Raw genomic sequence first — 18,965 nt, 5'->3', positions numbered from 1 at the left:
AATCTCAATAGAAACTTTCAAAAAATTTCAGGAGACCACATTCAAAAAGGTATCACTATTAAAACCCATATCTATGCCTAGAATATAATAATAAAAGACTAGACCCTAATCAAAACCCCTAAAAGGGGTTATAGAGCAGCATCATATATTAAGAAGTTATACTCACAGGAGAAAGTATAGGGACTAGAGAGAGGGAAATAATGGAGAAAGTTTTAAATGAACAGAAATAAAAGCAAGGTTGATGTTTTCACTGGAATATATTACATATTTCCTAGATAGAAGGAATTAGCTATGTTGGGAACCAGTATCCAAATTTTCTCACAAATGCATTGTAGTGTAGTGATGGAGGACTCTGGAAGCTCAAATGATAAATCTATGATTTGCTTCAATATTAGTTTCATTCTTAAAAGCATAAGAAACAATAAGGATAAGTGTTATTTCAGATTTAGAAGTGATGGGATTGTATTATCATATGTGTATAGCCTATATCAGATCACTTGCTGTCTTGGGGAAGGAAGAGGGGATGGAGAAAAACTTGAAACACAAAATCTTGTAAAAAGGACTGTTAAAGATTGTTTTTACATATAATTGAAAAAAAATCTAAATAAAAAGACATGCATAGTTCTTTCAGTAATTTTAAGCTTTTTTTTAACCAAAAAATAGCCTTGAACAAAACAAACAAAAAATTCTGCTATATTTTGCTGCTCATGGAATATCACAATTAAAAAAATAAATACTATAGATTAAGAGAAATGAAGAAATGCAGAAGTGAAAACAGGCTGGAATATATCACCACAAATAAAGTATGCAAAAAATAATCTAAAAGGTATCATCCATAAAGATTAGAAAAGGAAACAGGCCAAACATAATTAGAGTGATGAGTAACAAGAAATCTGAGTGCTATTCACAGGATATTAAAAAGACATAGATTCTAGAGGAACTTTCCTAGTGCATGGAGTGGATCATCTATACATGACTATGGGTGAATGGTCACAAGGATAACAGAAGATAAAGTGTGGACGTATTCTGATCAGCCCCACTGGAAGAAATCCACTAAAATATTGGGGTTTTAATATCTATAGTATTTTTTCTGGATTACTTTAATTTCCTGTTCTGTTTGATTTATTATCCCCCTTTTAATTCATGATTTTGTTGATATAAATAACATTGAATTTTGAGACAGAAAGAAAACCTATCCTCTGTGCCTCTCTCTGTGCATTATCTTAGCCTTTTGGGGCCTCAACTTCCTCATCTGCAAAATGAGGAGAACTAGATGACCTCTAATTCCAGTGATGCCCTTCACCTGTGAAACCTACTCCTAACTATTTAACAACTCTCTTTGCCAATTACTTTAAAGAACGTTTCCTAGTAAAACTAAAAGGGATACTTCACAGGTAAGGAAAGGCTCAGGTTTGCATTTCAATAGCAAACTGAAAGTTTGGAGAGGTAATCATAGACAAGTCACTTAAAAAAATTATGGGTTTAGACATTTACTAGTCTAATCCCTTTATTTTACAGATAAGAAAACTGAAGACCATAAGGGTTAAGTGACTCATCTTTTAGCAGAAAATTTTACTCTAAGGGGTGAAGATGGGATTTGAATCAGTATCATCTAGTTTCCAGATCTAGTGTTATTTCCGCTACTCACTCCATGATAGTGGTTGGGGTGGAGGAGGAGGTCAGCTTGCTTTGGGAATTGTACCTATTATTCTTTGAAGAACCTTTGGTTGGGTTAAATTACACTAGCCTTTTATCTTACTTATGAATGTGGATTCAACTATGGTAGAAAAAGAATGAGAAGACAGGATTTTAGGAAAATGGGCATTGGTCCTCACCATTAAGAAATGATGCACTGTCTCTACTTTCAGACTGTTTTCTGAGTATTGTGACAGAATCCTAAAATGGTCAAGACCACAGAAACTCTGTAGCAGTTGTGCTTCTGATTATGTAGAGCCCCCAAGCCCAGGGGGCTTTTATTCTTAACAAGGATTTATAAATTCTATGTGTCTCTTCCAGATGTGAGAGTCCTACTTGCATAGATTCAGTTTTGTTCTTTGAGTTATCTTAGGTGCCCCTGCAAGAATCATCCAAATATGTAGACCATTGGAACTGATCAAGTCACTATTTTCTACACTGGTTGGGCTGGGGAGGGGGTGCATAGCTGGGGAAGGGGAATCAAGTATCATTCTAGGTCAACTGATCCCTTTTCTTCCAGAATCTGTTTTTTTCCTTGCCCTATCACTTTCTCTTGGATTATATTCCCATCTCTGAGTTTTCAACCATACACTGTGATGATAGACTTCCTTCACAGCTGGCTCCTATCTCTCCTGATTTCTGCCCTGGGACTCTTGATTCTCTCCACCATTGCTCACAGCTTTCTATGCAGAAGCACTCTAACATTTCTCCACACTCTCCATTTGGATGTGGACATAAAATGAGCTGTTTCCAACCTTTGTAAGTGCTCAGAGACTTTGTGCACAGTTCTGCTCTGTGTGGCTCTTTTGCATGTGGTGTAAAACTAGCATTGGAAACATCTATTAACTTGAGTCTACCAAAGGAAGACTCACTTTTCTTCAAGGTATTTGTCTTTTCTGTAGGCTCAAGTTGGGTAGTGTTGAATACAGAAAGAAAGTGAATGTGAAAATGAAATATATATCAAGTTCCTGTTATGTACCAGATATTCTGTTCCCAAGCTGTGTGTTTATTAGTCATTTCATGTGTGATTGGTCAAGGTTCCATCATGGATATTCTTTCTGAAGGAAATGTTAAGTTTGCCATTACTCTTCTGAAAAAACTTTGTGAAGAAAAACCACGAAATGTGTTGTTTTCTCCCCCAAGCATCTCATTTACCCTGAAAATGATCCTCTTGGGAACAAAGAAAGAAACAGCTGCACAAATAGCAGAGGTATGTTTCATTATTCCAAAGGAAGGAAAGAACAAATGTATATCCCTCCACAGCATCAGACTCTGGGAAGAAGCAAACATGTGGAGGAACCAGTCCCTCAGTCATATTCCTTATTATAGATTACCTACAAAAGAATGAATTATTTTTCCCTTCAGTGAATTTAGGGATTCTTTTTTGATCTCCCAACAGAAGAGAGAATTCACTATATTGCCCAGTATATTTTAATCTGGATATCTGTTTATAATTGGCTTGGATAAATGGATTTATTTGCTCTTTATTTTGTTTGATGTTCATTGTGAAACTGACATTTGGTGGAAAAGGAGTTAAGCCTTGGGATATTTATCTTAGAATATTCTTTTCCTTTTAAATGGAACCTAAAAATTATTTCTCCCTAAAGAATTTCTTAGAAAAGTTGAACCAATGCAAAGTAGTGCCACAAACAAATCAAAGAATCCAGAAATCACCTTAACTAGTGAATCCAACTTTTCAAAGAAAACCAATGTCTTTCATTTTGGCTATTTCCTAGAATTGGCCATTTCTTTGGATAGATTGGGTAGAGCTACCATAAGATATTAAATAATATTTCAATTTTGTCCTTTCTTCTAGTTTGAAATCAAAATGATGTGGATAGAGCAATATCTTAAAGTCTGGAATTTGGGGGTTCAAGTCCTGCCTCTGACTCACGCTGGTTGTGGAAATCTGGGCAAATCACTGAACAATTCTCTAAGAGCTCTAGGCCACTCTCAAGATTGTGAGTTGTAGGAAAGTTACTGAATTGCAGTGGTAAAGAACAGTTACTCACATATGAGTTTTCAATATCAATAACATCAAAGATAGTTCCATATCACCTTCTAATTTAACATTTGTTTTGAGTTTGCACATATTTATCTCTAATTCTAAAATGACTGCATTGGTAAACAGTTTACTTTCAGACATAATCAATTTCTCTCTAATTTTCTTCTTCAAGAATATATTCTTTATATATAGGCATAATGTTTCTTGAGTAACTTGCAAGTCTTTGGGTTCTTGCATTGTTTGAATCCCAAACTATTTTCCAACACAGTTTTTGTAATTTTCTGAGCCCATCTTTGCATCCATATCATTGAGCATTAAATTATGGGCTTTTTTATGTTTATGGTCAACATTCTCATGTGATAGCTCTGCTTTTTTACTTTCTGTGGCTCTACCACTCATTAATGAATAATTGTCTTTGGAATTAATCCCTTGGCAGGTAGAGTATAACATGAAGTATACTTAAGAGGCCTGCCTATTGTTTAAGTTTCTCTCAGCTTTAGGGTTCTCTTTTTCATGTTCACAGTGAACTATGTAATACTAAGAGAACAATTGCCTTGCAAAATATATCTTTGATTTCCTTTTGGTTCATGATGAAACCAATGGCACCAATTCCTTCATTATCCCATATGAAGTCTAACTTAGATTTTTTTTTTCTCTCTGACTTAAGTATAATTCCCTTGTCTTCTGGTTGTTTTCATAGCAAAAAGTAAAGTTAGAGTTCAGTTTCTCCAGTGGCATATCAACTTGTTGGTCAGTGGACAAGATTTGGTTATTAACTCCAACCACTCTGGTAATTCTTATAGATGATCACAGGAGCCTTGGTATAAGGGAGATAATAGTTTTAGAAATCTTCTTCTCCCACATACTAATGTAACAAATGAATCCCCTAAGTTGTGATGTTTTTTCCAAGATCACATAACTTGGAAATTAATTAAATAAAAATTAATTAGCAGAAATGGGATCTAAATGAAGGTCCTCTAATTTCAAATCAAATAATGTTTTTTCTACTTCTAGGTTAGAGGGACTGCATAGGACTGAAGCTTTCCCTTTTTAAAAAAAAATTATTTTATAGCCATATCATCTGGTGACAACTCTTTGCACTTAGAAGCACTGATTATAAGATAATAAATTTGAAGGTGGAAAGGACTTTAAAACTCAGTAAGTCCAATCCCATCACACTTCAAATGAAGAAACAAACTCAGAGAGATTATATGATTTATCCAGTTTATTCTTGTTGTTGTTCAGACATTTCAGGCCTGTCCATTTTTCTGTAACCCCATTTGAGGTTTTCTTGGCAAAGATATTGGAATGGTTTGTCGTTTCCTTCCCCAGCTCATTTTAGAATTGAGGAAACTGAGGCAAATAGAGTTAAGTGACCCACCCAGGGTCACATAGTTTGTAAATATCTGAGACCAAATATGAACTCAGATCTTTCTGAATCTAGGCCCATTTCTTCATCTAGTGTACCACTTAAATTGCCCAATTTATGCAAGACCATGCAGCTGATAAGTGTTGAAGTCTGGATTCAAACTCAAGTCTTGGTGATTCCAAGGAATCTAACGACAAACCTCTATTTGAAGCTTCCTTCGCTTTAAGTAGTATCTCCCAGAACTTAGAGAGCTAAGAAAATATCTGAGTCTTGCTTTCTGTTATAATATTCTTTCTTCACAATAGTATTATCCAGCAGGTTTTACTAAAGTAATTTTCCCATAGTCACTTAATTATCATGTGGAAGAACCAGTATTTTAACCCAGGCCTGATGACTTCAACTCTAAATAATCTAATTCAGCTTGACCACAGCAAAAAGATCCTACAAAGTATTTCACAAGTCACTCTGATTAGAAGGGGAAAAAAAATCAACTTCAAAATCCATATTCTCATGGGATCAGATCCAAATAAAGTCTGAATCTGGAAAACTACTCTAAGCTTTGCAGATAAAATTGTTGTTTCTATATATTTGGGTGTTCTCCAGAATGATGTTAGATTTGGTTCTATCTTCTGTCTATCTGGTTTTCTCTGCTTTCTTCCTTGTACAAAGGGTAAATTGAGCAGCTGCCTCCTCAAATATATAGTCTTACATGGTTCTTTCACAATTAACCTATTTTCTCAATAGTCAAAGCTCCTATGAAGTATTCACTAGCAGGATTTGATTGTTGTTCATCATTCTTCAAAAACCCAACTGAGAAAATTCATGTCTGTTTTTCTTAGTTACTTTCCTTAAATAAAAAGAGAGATATCCTTTGGGGATTCCAATTACTTATTAATGAAATGAACAAATCATCTACTTGGTATCAGCTTCAAACTACTAACAAGATCTTTGGAGAAAATACTCTAAATTTTGTCCAAGTAAGTTCCATATTTCTATTTTATCATAAAGTGATAATGGAAATGAAAATAAGTAATGAAGAAATTGGATTGAAAGTCTGAGACTAGACTTTCTTCACCCTACTTCACTGCTTCTATTTAGATACTATCCTGTGTAATAGTATAGTTTGAATAAACATTGAAGACTTTTGGTTAAGATGCAAATATAACTCATTAGGAGAAACGATTATTCCTTCTTCTCTCTGTTTTCTCCTTTCCTTTCCTTTATTTCACCCATTCAACTTTGCAAAGGTCAATATTCCAAAAATTTTTTTCTTTCCCTCCCTCTCCTCTCCCCTAGGCAGCAAACAGCCCAAAATAGGTTAAACATGTACAATTCTTCTAAACAGATTTCTATATTTGTCATGTTGTGTAAGAAAAATCTGATCAAAAGGGGGAAAAATGAGAGGAAAAAAATCTAAGCAAGCAAACAATAACAACAAAAGGTGAAAGTACTATGCTTTGATCCATATTAAATCTCCATAATTCTTTCTCTGGATGCATATGGCTCTTTCTATCTCGTCTTATTAGAATTTCCTTGAATCACCTTATTGTTGAGAATAGCCCAAATCTATCACATTTTATCATCACATGATCTTGTTGCTGTGTACAATTTTCTCTTGGTCCTATTCACTTCACTTATCATCAGTTCATGTAAGTCTTTCCATAGCCTGCTCTTTCTAATCTGGTCCAGTTTTTTGCCTCTTTAGGCAACTGAGTGGACCTCATTCCCAGAGGCTCACAATTTTGGTATTAGGTTTAGTGTAGATAGACATCTACTTTAGTCCTATTGCAGCTCAGAACTCCTGAACTCAAGTCATTCACCAAGCTTGGCTTTTATTACAAGCACACACCATTTAAGTTCAAAAATGGAAAAAAAAATTCTAAATCCTGAAAAATACTTTTTTTTTTTTTTGAGAAATAAGGATATTTCTTTTGACTTTTTCTTTCTTTCTAGTCTTTTAATTGCAAAGAATGGAAAAAGGCTTTATGTTAGGGTAGTCAAAAACTTGGAAGGAAGTGGTAGCAATTTATATTAATCCAGTCTCAACAAATACAAGTATTTACTATAAGTTCAAAATATCACTTAAAAAAAACTAATTCAAAAGTTCTGTAAGATTGGTTCTTTGTCCTTGAAAAGTTTACTATCTCATTTTCTGGGATAAGACTAACACTTCTGAATTTTTTTTTAAGTTTCATTTTTGGAATAGATTCTGTTTTGAATACAGTGCTTCTTTTCCAGGTTGTTAATGGTATATGATCAAGGACTGATATATTTAGTTACTTAGTACACAGCGATAGGACCTGTGATTTAATTAGCATAGGGAACTCTCAGATAAAAAAAATTCCTTTCTGCTCTATAGGATAGTACCTTCTGTGCTACTTATAGTCTTAGAGAGTTGGGATTTTTTTTTGGGGGGGATTGCATTGAGAATTGGGGATTTATCCAAGATCACATAGCAAATGTGTATATGTGTATCATGTAATTTATAATATATATTTCTAATTCTTAGAAAATTTGGGGGACTTAGAAATATGGATGTCACTCTGATAATTTTTTCCTCTTCAAGTCTTTTAGGAAATCCTGTTTCAGATTCTGCAATTCAGTAATGGAAGATGTTTGCTTTTCTCAAGAGGCAGGGGCCATCAGGAAATACATAAATGACTGGGTAGCAAAGAAGACTGAAGGTCATAAATTCTGTCTTTTCATGTTTTTCATATCAGTTATCTTTTAAAGAATGTTCTTTTTATTTTAGTTTTTTATTTTACTTTTAATTTATGTAATAAAACATTTTCATAACATAATACAATACAATGAATATAAAACTGCAAATCTACTATACATAACTTGATATTCCTTTCAAACATACAACAAAATTAACTTGTGATTTCCCCACCCATCCTGCAGAATTATGACACCCATTACTATAGAATCTCAGAGTTGGTGGGAACTTCAGAAGCCATCCTAGTCCTACCTGTATCTCGACAATGATCTCTTCCACAACAGACCTGACAAGGGGCATGTAGTGAGCAGGAACAGCCTATTTTATGAAGCAGCCCATTCTACATTTGAGAGTCATATTCCTTAGAATTTCTTAGAGTACCCAAATTTACTTTTCTGTCCCTTCTACCCTAGGTAGTACTGCATTTTTCAGCCTCATCACAACTCTTTAGTGATTTCTAACTCAATCAGTAATCAAATGTAATGAAGCCTGTGCAGGATTCTAGAAGTCTACCACATTTTCCCACCCAACTTAAGCAAAGCCATTCTTTCAGCCATTGATTTGCATGCCCTCAATCCCAGCCAATTATCCTTTCCCCATTTTTTATATTTCCTTTATTATTTTTTTTTTGTACACTGGGACTGGTTTGTAATATTTCTTCTATCAATTTTCATTCATCTAATTCTTCAGTTATTCCCAAGTCATATTCAAGTCCCAGTTGATTGTATTTAACCAATTATTGGTTATATTGCATATATATTTGCATCTTCTAAAGAAAGGCTTTCCCAACCTCTCAATTCTAGAATCATTTTTCTATTAATTATTTTCTATTTATCTTGTTTATTTGTTGTCTCTTCCATTAGATTATGAGTTCTTGAGTACAGGGAATATATTTGGCCTTTATATATATCTTCAGCACTTAGCATTATACCTGGCACACAATAGGTACTTAACTGTTTATTGATTGATTGATCCTGCATTCCTGAAGATTTTGTAAATGTGGCACAAAATTTACCAACATGAAGTATTTGGTATCTGGATCTAATTACAAGCTCTAGATGTTTGTGATCCAAAGACCAGCATAACCAAATATTGAGTTAATCCCAAAAGATTTATCCCACCAAGTAATGAGTTTGTTTGTTTACTATTATAATTCAGAAATAATCTACAAAGAAATGGAAGGATGGTTACAGTTGTCTCCATGAAGACATAGTCTTTGTGAATGCCATGAAGACATGGAGACAACTGTAACCATCCTTCCATTTCTTTGTAGATTATGAAAGGCATATTTTGAGACATTAAATGTGTATTTTTTGTCTGTTATTACTTGATATACAAGGTTATTATTTTCATGATGGTAAGACTACATACTATCAAACCACCAGTAATCTAATATAGTATTGTGTACCTTGTAGATATATAAATGATTTTTCTGACAATGGAGAATTTATGTTAAGATTATATTTAGTAGCAGTTCAGAAGCTGTGAAAACCTGGTGTTCAATCTATATTCTATTATGTCAAACCATGTCAACATATTATTAAAGGATATTTTTTTCTGGGGTAAAAAACCTAAACCTAATTTATATTTTCTTAAAAGATAACATTTTAGAGGCTCTACCTGATGGTCTCGTTGATCCACTTAGCCTGCTGGTCTTAGTGAATTCCATCAACTTTAAAGCAAGCTGGGAGCAGGCATTTGATCCAAGGCACACATATACTGATGTTTTAAAAATCAGTCAGGTAGGATGTGAATATGAGTAAAGAAAGGAATTTCCATATATCTTAGAACTGACATTAAGAAATAAATTAAGATTAATTGCAGTATTTATTGGTTTTAAGAGTATCCATGTATAGTTTATAAATTTGAAAAATATTTTAAATATTTACTTTTTTTCTGTCCTTTCAATAATCTGGCTTCAATCTCATATCTTTTTCTTTTCATTAAGCATGAGAAAAGAACATTTCAAATTATGAAGATGAAAGAAGAGTTTCTGACATATCCATTAGAAGAGCTGAATGGACAGCTCTTCATCTTTCCCTATCGTGGAATGGAATTGACCATGATCTTTGTGTTTTCTACTATTGGTGACCTAACTAAGGTAAGGCTGGGTGGTTAAAATTGCAATGCTATATTTTGACATGTCTTCATTCCAGCAATAACTTCCTCAGAACACAACTATTATAGTAATTATTGAGAATAACTCTTATTATGTCTTGTTGAATATTCAAATGGTCAGGCATGGCTGGTAGCAAGAAAAGACAGATTGTGTTCCTGAAATAAGACATTCTTATCCTGAAGCATCACAAGATTTAGAAAGCAATATAAATTTACTTGCCGAAAAAAGAGAAATGTCATTGTCATTAAAAGAAAGAGGAATTAACTATGTCCTGAAAATTAAGTTAGTTTACTCATCTGGGGGATGGGAAGAGTAAGCAGGACAGGAAAGCTGAGAAAAAAATCAAAACTTGGTAATAATTATGAAGCAGAGATTGGGGCTGCTTGTAGATATGTTGGAAAAAAATGTCTAGTTTTTGATGTCTAGAAGTAACTCTTTTTAAGGGTCATTATCTATTTTAGCAAATATGATCTAAGTTGATATAACTTCTCATATTAGTGACAACCCATATGTCCAAGCACCATACATATATGCTAATTTTCTTGGATTCCTGATTTAAGTTGATTCTGGTTCTATCTACCATTCTCCATTCCATGGATGCTCTCCTCTTTTCTTCAACCAACTTCTCACAGTGTACCTGCTTAAAAACATTTTGGTATTCCTTCTGTTATGTATTTCAAAATCCCAGCCTCTCTCCTACATATAGGTTTTACACGAATAAAGCATCCCAGACTCTTTGAACATGATGTACCTCTGACCACAGGTTTTACTGAATGCAAAATAATTTATTAAGCAGTTAACTATATATTAATTACTGTGCTAACCCTGAGGATAAAATGCAAAATAAAAGATAATTGGTCCTCAAGGAATTTCTATTTCAGTTTAAAGTAGAAGGCCAATTATTGACAAAATTATTAAAAATTTTTGTCTTGAACTTTTAAATGCCTAGACTCCTTTCTCTGAACCTTCTCACAGCAACAGGAAATTGTCCCTCACTTCAAAAGCAATAACCTCTTTGTCTTCTTTTCAAGACAAGAACAAGTCTGTTATCAGTTATGTAATGGGCAAGTTTATCCCTTAGCTTGTTCACACTAGCACGCATCTTTGATCTCTCCTTGGAGAATTAAAGTGTCATTCTGTTGTTATTAAAGGAACTTTATAAGCAGTTGAGAGAGATGAGGTTCTTTTTTCCCCCCTGAAATCATTCTAGATTCTCACTTGACCCTGAGGTACCTCCCCCCCCCCAGCTATGTGATACAACGCTGAAGTTTAAAAAAAAAAAAAAAAAGAATTTAAATCCAACCTCAGACACTTGGTAGCTCTGTAACTCTGAGGAAGTTACTCCACCTTTCCCTCAATTTCATCATTTATAAAATAGGAATAATTGCAGTACCTGCCTTACAGGTTTTTTTTTTTTTGAGGATGAAATGAGATAATATTTGTGCCAGGCACTTTATTAAGTGTTTTATATGTAAGTATATAAATGTTTACTCTTTTCTGTTTCCTTTCCCCCAAGATAAAATTAAATTAGCCTTTTGAAGGTGACAAATGAATAGGAATACAAAACCTTTCAAATCTGACAATATCCTATTCCTCCAAAGATAAGCTGAGGGACTGATTTAGGTAAAGTTGCCAGACAATAGATATGGCTGATTGGAGAAGTGAAAAAGCATTAGTTTCTTCTAAGTTCTGGAGCCTACCCTGAACTTAAATAGATCTGTTATCCAGGCTCCCTTTCCCTAGATTTCCCTTCATTTTTCAGTCTGAACATAGAAAGTGCCATCTTCTATATTCTGCTTCCAATTTTTACCTATATTTCCATCTTCCACCCCAAAATGTGGCCTTATTTGAGGTGGAGTGTCACATTATGTCTGTGTGTGTGTGTGTGTGTGTGTGTGTGTGTGTGTGTAAACACATACATATCCATAGTATATCTATTTTGTGAAATTATACATGTATTTATTCATATTCATGTTCACATCCATAACCTCTTTCAAGACATTTTAAATATACATAAACCATAATTTCCCTTACTGGAAAGACCTCTTCCATTTTTTTTTTCTATCTCCTTTAAAGAGGCTGCAAATAAATGTTCATTAGAATGCTTCCTATTTGTTAGAGACAAGAATCTCAAACAAGCTGAATAGGCCTAGTAGGCTGATAGAGAACATACAACTCTAATTACTACTTTCTATCTATTCTTCACCTAATGAAGAATAAAAAGCAATGCTATATTTATTAGGATCAAATGTGAAGAAGCAAGGGAAAGTGGATAGAAAGCCTGGAACCTAGAAAACCTGGATTCAAGTCCTGCTGCTAACTCAGCTGTGTGACCTAGTTCGATTCATTTAAATTTCCAGTGACTTAGACAATTGTGACTGACTTGCAGGCCCAATGCAAGTCCTTAGATATAGGGAGTAAAATTTCCCTCTCAAGTATTCCCTTAGCAAAGATATCACCAGTGCAATTCCTAATGTTCTCTCAAAGAATTCTATAAATATTGTCTTGACAATAACTTTCTTTTAATTGTAAAGACTTCCTTTATCTGGAAAGTCATCAGCAACAATTATATTTACATTTTATAAAATAGGATTTTAGCCTCTCCATCAAAGAGATCACTTTTAATTTTTATTTATTTATTTTCATTCATTCATTTATTTATTTTTGGTGAGGCTATCGGGGTTAAGTGACTTGCACAGGGTCACATAGCTAATAAGTGTCAAGTATCTCAGGCAAGATTTAAACTCTGGTCCTCTTGATTCTAGGGCTGGTATTCTATCAGGTATGTTATCTAGCTGCCCCAAGATTACCAGATTTTTATATGAAGCTTTTTATTTTTAAAACACATATGTAGATAATTTCAACATTCATATTTGCAAAACCTTGTGTTCTAATTTTTTTCCTGCCTTTCTCCCATCCCTTCCCCTAGATGACAAATAATCCAATATATGTTAAACGTGTGCAATTTTTCTATACACATTTCCACAATTATATTGCTTAAGAAAAATCAGATAAAAAAGAAAACAAAATGCAAGCAAACAACAAAAAAGTGAAAATATTATTGTGATCCATACTCGGTTCCCACAGTCCTCTCTCTGGGTGCAGGTAGTGAAACTGGCCTGAACCATATTGCTGTTGAAAAGAACCACATCCATAAGAATTGATCATTGTGTAATCTTGCTGCTGCTGTATACAGTGTTCTCTTGGTTCTATTCATTTCACTTTTCACAGTTCATGTAAATCTCTCCAGACCTCTCTGAAATCATCCTTCAAATCATTCTTATAGAACAATAATATTTCATAACATTCATATACCTCAATTTATTCAGCCATTCTCCACTCATTTTCTAGTTTCTTGCCATTACAAAAAGACTGCTACAAACATTTTTTTGCATGTATGAGTTCTTTTCCTTTTTTATGATCTCTTTGAGATTCAGGCCCAATAGAGACACTGCTAGATCAAAGGTTTGATAGTTTTATAGTCCTTTGGGCATAATTCCCTATTGCCCTTCAGAATGGTTGAATTGGTTTACAATTCCACCAACAATGTATTAGTGTTTCAGTTTTCCCACACTCCCTCCAACATCCATCATTGCCTTTTCCTCTCATTTTAGCCAAAGCTATTACTTTTTAAACCAAAATGGAATCAATGAAAATAGTAGTCCTTATCCAACTTGGAGGAACTCACTCGATCTTTCTGGGCCTTAGTTTCCTCATCTGTAAAATGAGGGATTTGTACTAGAGACTCTCTAAATGTTTAGATTCTCTGACTTTTTTCTAAACTGTTATTTCATGGGCATAGTAAATACCAATGCAGAGCAGCACTTTCTCTGTAATCTGTAGTTTGGGAAAGTTATTTAAGATTATTGAGAGTTTAAGGAACTTGTCCAGAGCCATTATATGTCAGAGGCAGGATGAACTCTGGTCCATTCTGTATCCATTTGGCATTACTTGAGTCCCAATTAAAATTCAGTGTCTTTCAGTTGTTAAATATTCCAATTTGTCCTATATATACCCACATACATATCTTGTTTATAGATAGTTGTTTGCATATTTTCTCCTTGCACCAAACTGTGGGCTCCCTGAGAACATGGATTGTCTTTGACTTTCTTTATATTTTTTTGTGACTAAACATGGACTCTCAGATGTTATGATTTAATTGAAGAAATTGGCCAAGAATAGAATCCCCTAAAATAGAAAATGTAAAGTTCAAAGCTGCTGATAGAAATGGATACTGATTCAGTGTCTCACATCATTGACACAATGTTAAGGAATATATAGTATTTTGGGTGATTTGCATACTGAATTCAACAACATTAATGATAATTAACATTTAAAGAATTTTAAGTTCACAAAATGTTATTTATGTTGTCCTATTTGATTTTTTCACATCAACTCAGAAGAAGATTCTATATTATTCCCATTTTACAGATGGGGAAAATGAGGTTCAAATATGAGAAATTAAGATTAAGTGACTTTTCAAGGATTATACAGCTAGGACTCAGTCTTCCTGACCCCAATGTGCTATCTATTTATCATCTTGTTATATGAAATCCATGACACTTAACAAGTGTTAATTAATGTATAGTATCTGACTTCAATCCATTATGTCAAATCCCCTTAGTTTTCCCACTCACTTCCAATTCCTGTCCTGTATACTAACAAGAAATTGTAAAATGCTTAGAATTTTCTTAAATTCTCTCAGTTATGTAGTTGGAGTTAAATTAAATCTAATCCCAAAGGTCAAGGAAGGATGCATCTTGAAAGATGAGGTCAGCAGGATGGAAGGAAAGAAGGAGATGTCTAAAGCATAGACACTGACTGGCAAACAGAATAAAGTTTCAAGAAACTTTAGGGAAACAGTTGACTTCTATCTCCAGTGTGGAAGGAGAGTTATTTAGATAGCAAAATCTTAGAAGTTTCAATTTTGTCTTCCAGTTGGAAAATGGGCTTACCTATGAAAGATTTATAACCTGGACAAAGCCAGAAACAATGGCCTTAATGGAAAATCATGACGAGACATTTTTTCTCCCCAAAATCAAGATAGAGGAGACCTGTGACCTGGAGCATATCCTCTCTACTTTGGGGATGTCAGATGCATTTGATGAGCAAAGGGCTGACTTTTCTGGAATGTTTACACTGAAACCTTTGTATTTATCCAAAGTTTTGCATAAATCTTACCTGGAGATCAATGAAGAAGGCATCAAGGCATCTGCTGCCACTATAGCAGCAGAGATACCAGCAGCTGCAAAGAGAAGTGAAGGTCTGAAGACTAATGGTTTCTTTCTTTTTTTTATCTGGAGCTATAAAACCAAAAGTATTCTGTTCTGTGGCAGAGTGTCCACTCCCTAAAGAGATGTAGTCACTATCCCTAGAATATTTTCCCTCTTGTTACTTCCCTTTCTCTTCCTAAGATGCATAAAGATGCTATATCTAAAGCATGTAAGCTGTGCTGATTTTACTGATAGAGTGTAGTAGGGAACAATATGTAAAACACTTCATTGTGAAACTGCACATGGACCACATATAACCTTGATGACTTTCATCCTGACAGGCATTAGGGATTAGGTTGGGAGTGTGAAGATTTAATCTTTAAGAGGAAGAGCCTATACTAATGTGAGTTAGGTAGGAGAGTCTAAGTCCATCAAATATTCTCACTTCTTTATTATGTTGTTACCTCGTTAATGGAGGTGAAGAAGATTGATCAATAATGTTTACTGAGTTCTTGTAGGCTGAGCCCTAGACTAACTTTTAATAAAAACCACCCATCCTAGCTCCTATATTTTTGTTTTCCTGAGATTGTATAGCAGAACTATACTGTGTGTAATTATAAGTGCTGTGCTTTTCACAATAAGAACATTTTGATTTAATGATAGGAAAGGTTATGTGGGCAAAAGGAGATTATCTCTAGTCCTAGAAAACTCGAGATTATGCTTTAAAAAACCCATAGACAATGAAGCAATATTAATACACACACACACACACACACACACACACACACACACACACGGCACAGCCACAAAATTCATAAAAGAAAACAATTAAAAAAACTAATATACACTAAATGTGGGAAATTTAAAATTAATATATGAAAGATTTATGGCATCTTCTAAATGGGATTTTAAGAATGTGCATATTTCTTAGTACTTCTTGTATTGTGATGGGAAAGAAAACATGTAAACAACTAGATAGATAGGAGATATTTACAGAGTAGATGGAAGGGCCTCTAACTGAGAAGAGAAGTCATTTGGGAGAGCTAGGAAAGGTTTTCTGAAGTAGGTGGAATTTGAGTTGAATCTTGAAGGAAATTGGAAAAGTAGAAGGTAGAAGTAGGGGAGGTAGTGCATTCGTTCAGATATGGGGAACTGAGTATAAAGGCATTGAGAGAGAAGATGGAGCATTATGTTGAAGTAAAAGGAAACCAGTATTATTGCAACATTGAGTGAGTGGAGAAAACTAAGGTAAATGAGGACTGAAAAAGTTATAATAGTCTGACTGAAGTTGACTATTACATTTAAGCTATTTATAACCTAGTCCAGATTTGTGCTTTAGAAAAAATAATTTTGGAAGATGATTTGGAGAGGGGAAAGACTTTAGGTAAGGAGAACAAGTAGACTTGCCATAGTACAGGAAGGAAATTGAGGATCTGAATTAAAGTAATGGGTGAATAAAGAGAGGGGAAATAAATATTGTATAGATAAAAATGTAAAGATTTGGTAATGGCTAAGGGGATGAATAACATGTTAAAGCTGATATTGAGGTTGTGAGTCTAATGAGGAAGAATGGGAGATTCTAAAGTAATAAGCATGTGTAGAAATTGGGTAGATTTTTATAGGAAAGCTTATGAAGTATGCTTAAAATGCGCTAAATTTGAGATGTTCAGAAGGAAGTGATGTTGGATTGAAGTTCAAAAGAAACATTAGTACTAGTATTAGCATCTCATATTATGTTACAAACTATTGATCATCAGAATAATTTGACTCCCCTAATTTTAACTAAAATTAATCAGTAAAGCAGATTAAGCATGTAGTATACAAAATCAAACAAATCTAGTAGATTAGTCTTAAACCTCCAAACTTCAGTTCATGAAATAAACTATTTGACAACTGCCAGGGAATTGGAAAGTGGGCTAACAAAAATTAGATTTCTAATATCTCACACCATATGCTATGATAAACTTTAAATGTATACATTTCCCTCTAAACAATTTTAAAATAATGACAAATCAATTCTTGAGTGGCAGAAGCAACAAATAAGCAGAATAAGATGTACTTCTAGTCCAAGACAACATGGAGGGTTGAAAAAGATCTGTAATAGGAAAGGAGGCTGATCTGAGACTCATGTGGACAGAAGCAGTAGCAGCTTCAAAAGCTCTAAAGATAGAGACAGTAAAAGGACCTAGCAATTGTTCAGAAATTACAGGTGACCACTAGATGTAGGACCACTCTCTATTTGAAAATTCCATTGCCTATACCCACTTTGTGATCACAGTTTAAGGTTCAAAAGAGCACTCATGGTCAAGAGGGAGTGGGATCCCTGAGGAGCAATTCTTTGGCAACTCCATTGACTGCGACCACTTCAGGATCATATTTTAGAAGCAGAGAGGAGTACTTTTAAGCAAAAGAAAATGGAAGTCCTGACTTGCAGTATCACTTGCAGTCTCAAGGGATTAGGGAGTCTGAGAAACATTATTGTTTCCTATCCCAAGAAAGAAGAGGCCCTGAAATACAGTATGCTCTGCAATCCCAAAGGATCAAGGACCCTTTCTGGGTAAGAGTGTAGAGCAGTGAGCAGACCTCTTCCCAGATCATACTACCTTGAAAGCATTGAAAATTTCAAACTTCCCAGAACTAGCTCTGAAAACAGCAGTGAGAAAAAGTCTGAAACTTGAAATAACCTCTTCTCCCCTAAATATATACTCATGTGCCCACACATATGCACATGTGTCCATACACACACACGGAACAGAAGCAAACATCAACATAAAATTTAAAATCCATAAATAGAATAGGAAAATGAGCAAATAACATCAAAAATAGAACCTGACCATAAAAAGTTACTATGGAGACAGGGAAGATCAACACAAAGTCAAAACAACTACACACAAAGTCTCAGATAAAAATATTAATCAAGTTACAAATCCAACAGGAATTCCTGAAAGACCAAAAATAAATTTCAAAATCAAATAAGAGTGATAAAAGAAAAGTTAGGTAAAAAAAAATTCTAGTAAAAGAAGAAAATTATAAAATAGAAAGTATTTTGGTAAAAGAGGAAAAAATACTGAAGAAAATAACACCTTAAAAACCAAAATTGCCCTCAAAAGAAAAAGAGATTCAAAAATTCACTGATAAAAATAACTCCTCCACAAGCCAAATTGGTCAAATGGGAAAAGACACTCATTGTGTCTCAGTGAAGAAAAACTCACTGAAGAAAATAATCTTTTAAAATTAGAATTGGGCAAGTAGAAGATAATGACTCCATGAAATATCAAGAAACAATAACACAACATCAAAAGAATGGGGGAAAATAGAAAAAAATTGAAATATATTGTAAGAAAAACAGAGGAGAAATAACTTAAGAAGTATTGGGTTGTAATGGGCTGAAGCTCAAGTTGCTGCACTGAGGTCCCAAGCATGTGAGGCTAAACAGTAATTGGACCATACTCTATTAATATATATGCTTGGAGAAAGAATGGCCCCCACCCATTCTTTGTGCAAGTCCTGATGATTGTATAGGAAATGACGATTTTGGTGGGTGGAGGCAGAGGGGCAGGGAGAGAAAAGCGGAAAGAGACTGCTGGCTGGTGTCTTATTGCAGCTGCTCACATTGCTAATCCCCCTTCACCTCAAAAAGAATAAAGATTAAAGATTTCTCCTTAACCTGAAGTCCTGACTCCCGCTGATTTTAAAATATGCGTTCATCACATAGGATTATCCAAAAGTTATAATCAGAGACAGAACCTAGATATTACATTTCAAGAAATGATCCTGGTACATTGCTCTAATATCCTTGAACCAAGAGTAAAATAAAAATTGAAAGAATCTACTGATCACTACCT

General features: G+C 34.3%; 1 protein-coding gene across 1 annotated transcript; it reads left to right on the top strand.

Moving 5' to 3' along the window:
- Nucleotides 1-2,668: 2,668 nt before the first annotated feature.
- Nucleotides 2,669-15,687, top strand: LOC127562330 (serpin B6-like). The gene is made up of 6 exons (XM_051997984.1): nt 2,669-2,905; nt 5,909-6,046; nt 7,636-7,753; nt 9,388-9,530; nt 9,737-9,889; nt 14,846-15,687. The coding sequence occupies exons 1-6, from the start codon at nt 2,669-2,671 to the stop codon at nt 15,257-15,259; spliced, it is 1,203 nt and encodes a 400-aa protein (XP_051853944.1). The 3' UTR covers nt 15,260-15,687.
- The last annotated feature ends 3,278 nt before the right edge of the window (nt 15,688-18,965 follow it).

Source organism: Antechinus flavipes, chromosome 1 (genome assembly GCF_016432865.1).
Source record: "Antechinus flavipes isolate AdamAnt ecotype Samford, QLD, Australia chromosome 1, AdamAnt_v2, whole genome shotgun sequence".
NCBI lineage: Eukaryota > Metazoa > Chordata > Mammalia > Dasyuromorphia > Dasyuridae > Antechinus > Antechinus flavipes.
The sequence above is the reverse complement of the archived record's forward strand: the minus strand, read 5'-3'. Positions and strand labels throughout refer to the sequence as shown.